Consider the following 9,483-nt stretch of genomic DNA (forward strand, 5'->3'; position numbering starts at 1 on the left):
TTTGTTTATTTTTGTGCTGAGTACTATTGGTTATGTGATGGTATTTAATTGTTAAAAATGTAAAAATTACTAGAAGATAATTAATCATGATTTATATTGTTAAGGTTGAAAATTCAATTATTAAGTCGTACAATTTATAGAATAGGATTAATTTCATACAGTCTTCCGTAAACATATCGAATGGTAAATATATTCCTACAATGCTTACCTTTTTTCATAATTAGTTCAGTGATATTCATATTTGTTATTTTAATTTATTACCATTAGAGCACCATTTGTTTGTTAACAAAAAATAAATGAAATAATATCTTTATCATCACAAATATATTTCTCTAAAAATTTCAACTGCTAGAATTATACAGAAATATCCTTACAAAAATTTTCAACGGTCATCATTTTCTTTTCTACCATCACAAATAATTAAAGAAGGATAAAAAAAAAAATTAATATATCCTGTTCACTAACTAGAATTAAGTATTTTATCTATAATTAATTACAGTTTTCTAGCGAATCTTACTGGTAAGAGTATATTTTAAAAAAATTATGCTTTTTATAGTAATAAATATGAAAAGTTGAACTTTTTAAGAAATATATCTGCTATTCGATATGTTTATAGATAATTGTATGAGATTTATTTGTAAGCAAAATATATATATTTTTAATTTACTATTTAACCTGGCGATTTTTTGTAATTGATGCTTTGGTCCACGCCACATGCAAATAGAGCCCACCTCAGTCACGGGCTCCTCGTCTCCATCAAATAATCCAAACTTTTTGTACCTTCTTTAAACAAACCCCCATTCTCAAATTCCCTTTCAAATTCCACACCAATTATTATTATAATAATTAATCACTTTACATTACCAATTAAGTCACACAAGCCAATAATAAACAGTACATTCACTGCAATTGATTCAAGAGAAAGATCCAGATGATCACTATATTAGATATGTGTGGGACAAGAGTAAATAAATAAATAAATAAATCTACATCTAATTAATCAATGAATTGATCATTGTGCTTCAAAATTTCATGCATATATATGTGTACAGCAATGTAACTCATACGGCTATCAGTATGGTGTAAAATTTACATCTTTTATATCTAAAGACTAATATTTTTCTATTTTTGTCTGATCTTTTTTCTTATATTAAAAATATAAAATAATTTTTTAAATTCTTAAATAAATAAGGTGTAAAATATTCGTATTAATGATAGGCGTATAAATGGTATTTTTGTAATGCGTAATAGATGAGTTGTGAGACCATTTTCTTTTTCCTTTTTTTTTATATTTTTCCCTCTTGCAATCAACACTCTCTGCTAGTAAATGCTCCCAAGTCCCAACCACTCCCCACCACCTCTCAATTATCATTCTCATTCCTTTTCCGACCTCTATATAAATCCCTACGCATCTCGAACTCTCAGTACTCTCTCTTAACTCACTGCGACAAACTGAAAAGTACTATCTTGTTCTATACAGATCTCATCTCCCACACTCTACTTGTACGCATATATATATATATACATACGCAAAAAGCAAATCAAATGGCTTGGGCCGCGCCGAGCAAACAGCGAGCGGTTGTTTTGTGCCTGCTGATCATTGCGGCTGCGGTCGCGCCCGCGGCGAGGGCGGCGATCAGCTGCAGCGACGTGTACAGCGAGCTGCTGCCGTGCCTGGACTACATGCAGTCGGGCGGGGCGGTGCCCGACGACTGCTGCAACGGCATCCGGCAGCTGGTGGCCTCGGCCGGCACGACCGCCGACCGCCGCGCGGCCTGCGGCTGCATCAAGTCTGCCGCCTCGGGGGTCAGCGGGCTCAACGTCGGCCGCGCTGCCGCGCTGCCCAAGGCGTGCGGCGTCTTGATTCCCTACAAGATCAGCCCCTCCACTGACTGCTCCAAGTAATTACTCAACAAACAATAACTGCATAATTATTTATGGCATCTTAAAAAGTGGACGTAAATCTTACATCTCAGGATTCATATTCTAGATAATTTTTTAAAATATTTAGAATTTAAAAATTAGAGTGATAGTTACTGGTACGAAGAAATTATTTTTTTTTTTTTCTGATGGCGAGGACGTAAAATTTACATCTACTTTTAAATATAAAAATAGCATTAATTATTATAATTTATTAATTTTATTTAATATATTTATAATAATAATTGACATAAAACAAGGGATGTCATTGAGTACGAATATTTGAGATTTTATCCAAATCCGAATCTCTACGGAGCTAGTTTATCGGATGCTAAACAGTTATACTTTCGGCTACAAATATAAAAAACAAAAATACAGCGTATTTGGGTTCGGGTATAATTTTTTATCTATACCCGATCTGAACCCGAACCAGTTTTTGAGTACGGTATGTTTTAAGATTCGATAGAAAGAAATGATTGCTTTTAGGTTTAGTTTGGTGTTTCGATTTTATTATCGGATTCGGTTTTGGTTATGAATTTTGAAAATCCGACGGGTTCGAATCTGTGTTTTCAAAACCGATCCCGACTTCGATCCGTTGATATTCCTGCATAAAACGGCTCGGTTGACCGGCCTAATCCGACCCGAGAATTAAAAACCAGAATCTAGACAAAAACATTCTATCCGGGTCGAATAAATTATTTTGTTTCGGTTAAAATCCGGATTTAGATCTAGACATGGAAATTCAAACAAACCGAGTCAACAGCCCGATTTCACAGTAATAACCTACATAGTAAAGTTTAGTTATATTAAACTATTTTTCAAATTATGAATAATTTATTTTAAAAAGATATATAAAGTATCTCACTATAACGATTTTTTTTTTTTCGATTACACGAATTCTGAATTCAAATTTTTTAAATTTAATGCATGGTCAGATCGGGATCCGGACATAATATGTTGTCCGAAATCCGGATCCGAATTGGATCGGGGCATTGCGAATAAAAACACTAATCTTATTGGTTGTTGGATCGGGTTTTGATGGGATCCAAATTTTTGCCAACCCTAACACCTGGGGTGGGATGGGGACTTTTTTCGAAAATAACCCTGTAAAATTTCGTATTTGCCAAATTAACCCTGTGAAATTTTTATTTGTGAAACTAACCCTCCTTTCGCCACGTGGGCGCCACGTCAGGGATTCCTCAAAAAGACGGTGAATCGTTCACCGTCTTTGATATTTGTTGTGAAGGCGGTGAGTGGTTCACCGTCTTCATAAGACGGTGAACCATTCACCGTCTTTAGTACAAATTCCTACACTGCGCAAATCTTTCCAAGTCCATAATATGGTGTCCTTGATAAGACGGTGAATCGTTCCCCGTCTTTTCGAGGGCACAGAAAAGGCGGACGTGAGAGAGCGGAAAGGGAAAAGGGCGGAAAGGAAAATTTTGCACTAAAGGCGGTGAATGGTTTACCGTCTTCTAAAGACGGTGAACCATTCACCGCTTTTACAATAAATTACAAAGACGGTGAACGATTCACCGCCTTTTTGAGGAATCCCTGACGTGGCGCCCACGTGGCGAAAGGAGGATTAGTTTTACAAATAAAAATTTCACGGGGTTAGTTTGGCAAATACAAACTTTCACAGGATTATTTTTGAAAAAAGTCCTGGAATGGGGTGGAAGGATAACGATGTTTAAATATTTTTATATTTAATATTTTTCCACACGCTTGGATTCGAAAACTTTTTGTAGATCCATGACGTAGATTTAAATTAAATAGGAGCCTCGAACTTAAGGCCACCTGCTCTGATACGATATAAAACAATCGTTATACTATAAAAATTTAAATTATTAGAGATCAGTGTTTAAATATTTCTAGTATATTTATTTTCTATATTAAGTTTTTTTTTGAATATTATCTTTTGTGTGTGTGTGTGTGTGTGTGTGTGTGTGTGTGTGTGTGTGTGTGTGTGTGCAGGATAAACTGAAACTGGTGCTGAGGAGGGTTTGGAGAGAGTAAGAGGGAGAGAGTGAGAAATTAGAAAGTGTGTTTGTGTATGTCACCTCTGTGGTTAGAGTACTTGAATAATAATTTGTAGGGCTTTGATGTGTTGAGAGGAACTTTTATATGAACTGTTCTGATCTGTAATGCACTTCAAATCTGTCACACTGCAAGATGTAATAACTCTGCTGTTTGTGGTGATCAGTCGCATTTTAGTTCTCGTTTATAGTATCGCTGTACGGATACTTCAGATAGTTTGATGAAAAACTATTTTGTTTGTTTTCGTATTAAAATCGCGCTGTGCAGAAGCTTATTTTTTATGTTTTCTCGTTCCAACTCTCTTTTGGCGATATGATTAGATAGTTCTCAATATCAAACAGAGTCCAACGGTGGAATAGAAAAGAACTTTGGACGCAACTTCGTTTTGTCTAATAGTGTTGGATTGGCCTGAGTGTCGAGTTGGACCTAAATAAGACCACATTGCCCGTTTGGGTCAAGGTCCATTTGCTGTACTAGTGGGCTCAGAAGAAGTTTCTGGAAGGTTCTAGAAAGCCCACAATGCACTCTTTTCTTTTATTTTAAAAGAAAGAAAAGGGAGAAGGATTAATTGTATCATTATTTCCCAATCTTTATTTGATTATTTACTTGTATCTATTTTTCTATTTTCTGTAATTAGGTTTCTACCGTCGAAAAGCGTCGTCAAATTAAACATTTTGATCTACGAACTTTCTCATAAAATACAATTCTATTCCTAGTTAGAAAACAAAAAACAAAAGACTTTCAATTACTTTTGCTGTAAAATAATCATTTCAATCCTATTTCTAGTAAACTAAAAAAAGCAGTTACAAAAGCAAAAAAAAGAAAAAACTCGTTCCAATATTTTATGGATTAAATTGCAATTTCAAGGAAGTTTAGGAACCAAAACAGCAGAACCAACTTGCAATATGAGAGAAGTACAGGGACAATCCATCCATTTTTCCTTGCAATCTCAAAGGACACAGGACTCACACTAACCAATCTATTTTTTTTTGATATAAAGATAGCGCGCTACCGCTTTATTTATTAAAAAAATGAACTAGGCTACAAGACTGAGGCAACCCACCCCCCTAAAAAAAAAAAAAGAAAAAAAAAACTTAGGTTAACATGGAGCTACACATGTGAATGACTATACCAAAGACTTTTATAAAAAGAAAGATAAAAAAGAAATACCGTAGATTAAGAACCATTGTCTAGTACAATAATTCTTATTTTGGGGTTATTTCTCTGAGTAGCAGAGAGTAGAGTTAGGAAGTTTACAGGCGGTGATAAAAAAAATAAAAAGAAAGGGTGAAAACAATGACATGGAGAGAGAAGGTGAGCAATTTACTTTTGCAACCTAATCTCTTAATTTGGCCTAACTAGATTTCTTTTACATTAGATAATTTGAAGTCATTCAAGTTCACACTTGATTCAAATTAGGAATACATATAGGGTGCGTTTGGTTCGCGCTATCTTTTTAATATTCCTAGTAATCCAATAGGAATAACAAAATATGACGGTGTTTGGCTAAACGCACTAAGTAATCTAGTTGGTAATATTAGATTTACTTGGAAATGATATTCATCCCAAAGTACTAATCTCATTCTCTTAAGGGAGGGTGGGTATTCTCATATTAATGGATTGGGGTAATCATAATATGTCTAATCTCTTTCTTTCTTCCTACCCGCCGCCGGATAGTTGGTATTATTTTTCTTTACACTCTAACCCCACATCTCTCTCTAAACTTATTTTTTCTCTCTAAACTTCAACTTTTTTTCTCTCTCTAAACTAAGCTCTCTTTCCCCCTCTTTTTCTAAAATCTCAACTCTCTCACTCCCTCTAATTTCGACTCTATTTTTTTTTTATTTCTTTAATTATGCTCTCTCTCTCTAACCTATGTTCTCTCTCTCATTTTTCTAAAAAGATGTTGAAATTTTTGATAAAATTATCTAAAATTAATTAAAGAAATAAATAAATTAGTTGTATATTTTTTGTAAACTTAAATAACATGACTAAATAATATAATCGTGCGAACCAAACACAGGAATAGCACATTCTTAGTAATAGAATGAATAGGAATAAGATTTTGGAACATCTTTTTATTGCTAGTAATCTTTCATAGTGCGAACCAAACGCACCACCAACTGTGCAATGAATGTTTGAGCCTTTATATGGCTTGTCATGTTATCCAATCCAACATTAGGTGTGACTATTGACTCATAAAGTGACTAGTTGGTCTAGAGTGTAAACCAATCTCACTGGTTAAAAATTAAGTATAAAACAAAGAAATCAAAGCAAGGTTATCTAGAGAGTTTGTGGAGAGTAGGTATCTGATCTAAAACTTGGGGCACGAAACCACTAAAAATGGCCTAATGTATTTCATAAAATAGATAGTCATATTATCAATCTGATATGCTGTTAGAACTAAAACCGAAAAGATCCAGTTCGCCGGATGTGAAAATACCAAAAGAGATCCGAGAAAGAGAGAAGAAAAATAGAGCACACAATATTTACGTGGTTCGGCCGCTGGCCTACGTCCACGGATGAAAACGGAGCCAAGATCTTCATTATAATCAAAGTGGTGTACAAAATATGCTTCTCTCACAAAATTCCAATTCCAAAAATACACCGATACTCTCTCTCTCATCTTCCGTACTAAACTAATGGAATAAAGAGTATATTTATAATAGTGGCTAAATCCTAATACAATTAGATACAAACCCACTAAGATTAGAAAAATCTCAATAAAATTAGGTATAATCTAAACTTAACTTAATGGAATAATCAAAACAGAATAAGGTTAGAAAACATTATGATAGTAGAATTCGAGACATATTTAACATATGCGATAATTTATAATTAACTTGTGATTCATAGACAACATAGCGCAGAGGCATAACAATTAAAGCCTTTTTTTGTAGCATGTATATATACTTGTTACGCGGAAATAACATAATTCAGATAAATCTTTTCAATTTATACAGAAGTACAAAAAACCAAATTTTTGGCATCCTTTTAATTTGAATTTATTGTCACATTATTCTTCACCAAGCATTCATTTATTAGTGCATCTTTCTATGTGCAGTAAGTATTGTGAAAAGTACTTTTGCAGGGAGCAAGAGAACCCCAGCTCCCTCCCCAGGTGGGGCCATGAAACTAGTGGACTGATGCAAAGATATTTTCAAGCTGCTAAGATAAACATGCATGATCCAGCTGGGCCACCTCAGGGAAGAAAAATATCAAGAGCTCAGCTTCAATTCCAAGCCTCACTCAATCAAACATCAGAAAGGGACCTAACATTGACATAAAGTCTTTCAACTACAAGTTGGGTTAAGTGAAAAAATATCTTTGCCCAGGTTGTTATATTGCTCTGTAGGGATTATATACTTACTTGGCCAGTTACAGAGTCTAGTTACCATTCAGTGAAGTGCTGTTTAAGTAAAACTTTCTTTTCAAAAAAAAAAAAAAAATTTAGGAGAATTCAAATTTTAGATTTTGAAGTTAAAAAATTCACAAAGATTAGAGCTTTTTTATGTACCAAATAGAGAGAATGCTCCTCTCACAACCAAGGACAAGTGTAAGCAGTAAATTGGAAAGGAAAACAAAAAAAAGTTGGTTTTGGTGCCTAACCCCCCCAACTATGTTTTGGTGGGATCTGGTGCCTAAACCCAAACTCCCAAACACACTTTTTTAACCCACCGCTCCATTTATTTAATCAGAAACAAAGGTTTCATCGATCAAAAGAAGATACTTAAGCACACAAACACATACACGCACACACACACCATTCATTTCTCTGATATTTTTATGTACCTCTTTCCAGTGTTCCCTCACAAGTGACCAACCAATCCTTCTTCCAAAGCATTACTCACTCACTCCTCTCGCTTTCTCTCTCTCTCTCTCTCTCTCTCCACCTAAACCATTAATTACAGCTACTACTTTAATGCTTGTAATATGATAATCCAATGGGTCTTCTTGGTTCCTCATCAAAAGGGGCTGTGAGAGCTAGAGAAGAGAGAACTCACCAAGTTAGAGGTAACTAAGTAAGCTCTCTTCAAGATGCCTCCTTTTGTTGTTCTTTTTTTCTTTTTTTTTTTATTGGGGGGTGGTCTCCATCTCTTAAGAATCCCCACAACATCACCACCCCCAAAAGGAATATCTTTTTCTCTCTTAGCATAGAGAGCTAGATCGCTAAGCACCCAAAACAGAGCCCAAAACAGAGTGCAAAACAGAGCCAAAAAAAGAGCTTTTTTTTTTTTTTTTTAGATAAACGCGAACACATGCGCGAGGCTCCTGACGATGTGTCCGGAGCGCCGGGGGCGGCGAACGGGAGCGCGCCACGCGGCGGCGGCGCGGCGGGGACGCGAGCTTCGACACGAACATGGGTGATCATCTCGCGGCGCTGCGATGTGCGCTGATATTCGCGCTGGGCGCTAACTCGATGCCGCGGTGCGCGCTCCCGGTGCGCGCGGCGCCTCGCCGCGGCGGACGCCTCGCGGCGGGCGGCGTCGGCGTCGTGGCGGCCGCGCGCGGGGGGCTGAAGCGCGCGCGCTCCGCGGATCCCGGTGGAGGTTGTACGGCCGCGGCGGCTGCGGCGCCGGATCGGCGCCGGCGCGGGGGCGGCGGAGGGGGGGAGTGCGCGATATGCTTGGGGAGTTTCGCGAGGGGAGAGGTGCGCGTGCTCCCACGTCGCCACGGCTTCCACGTGCGGTGCATCGACACGTGGCTCGCCGCCCACTCCTCCTGCCCACGTGCGGAGCTCGCTCCTCCGTATCGACTGCGGCGGGCCGGCGCCGGCGCCGGCGCCGCCGGCGCCGAGGGGAGATAACATTTGCTAAGCTAGTAGTAACCTTTTAATGTTTGTTGTTGTTGTTGCTGTTGATTTTTTTTTTTTTTTTTTTTTTTTTTTCTAATTCTGGGGTCAGGGTAGATTTTCTGTAAATATTTATTAAATGGGACTTAAAAAGAATATTTGTTAATTCAGAGGGGTATTTTGCGAAAGAAAATGGGTGGGAAGGACTAAAATATGACTGTTTAGTGGTGTATTTAGTTAAACTTTTATAATGGAGAGAATTTGTGTTGTTTTTTTTAATTTTCTCTCTCTCTTTTTTCTTCTTTTTTTTTTTGGTTATTACTTTGATGTCATTTTATATTTCCCTCTATTGTTTGCTGTATGGGAGCTTTTGCCTGGGAATTTGCAAAATCACAAAATTCTAACTAGAATTTAATTAGAGCATGTACATATTCTAATTGCACTAAAAATTAGCCCTTTATTTAAGCCAAAATTGCTTGTTGAAATGACTTATGTGATGTTATAATTAGCCATAGGTGGATAAGGCACACTTGGAGATAGTTGCTAATAATATTAGCAATATTACTGGTACATTTCAAAATAAAGTGTACTTCTTATATTTTCTTTATTTCTACTTATCACATTAAATTTTTTTACTAAAAATTATTTAAATTTTTGTCAATTCTACGGTGAGGAGTATAATTTAAAACTGACTTTTTGGATGTACAAGAAGTAGTTTTCTAATAATATTTCTC

The 9,483-nt window shown here is 36.5% G+C and overlaps 2 protein-coding genes across 2 annotated transcripts; both read left to right on the forward strand.

Moving 5' to 3' along the window:
- Positions 1,315 to 4,236, forward strand: LOC109728447 (non-specific lipid-transfer protein 1-like). Its single transcript, XM_020258861.1, has 2 exons — positions 1,315 to 1,901; positions 3,895 to 4,236. Exons 1-2 carry the CDS (start codon positions 1,546 to 1,548, stop codon positions 3,902 to 3,904), a joined length of 366 nt encoding a protein of 121 aa, XP_020114450.1. The 5' UTR covers positions 1,315 to 1,545; the 3' UTR covers positions 3,905 to 4,236.
- Positions 7,014 to 9,028, forward strand: LOC109728342 (RING-H2 finger protein ATL74-like). The gene is made up of 2 exons (XM_020258727.1): positions 7,014 to 7,078; positions 8,248 to 9,028. Exons 1-2 carry the CDS (start codon positions 7,014 to 7,016, stop codon positions 8,762 to 8,764), a joined length of 582 nt encoding a protein of 193 aa, XP_020114316.1. The 3' UTR covers positions 8,765 to 9,028.

The sequence above is a fragment of the Ananas comosus genome, linkage group 23 (genome assembly GCF_001540865.1).
Source record: "Ananas comosus cultivar F153 linkage group 23, ASM154086v1, whole genome shotgun sequence".
NCBI lineage: Eukaryota > Viridiplantae > Streptophyta > Magnoliopsida > Poales > Bromeliaceae > Ananas > Ananas comosus.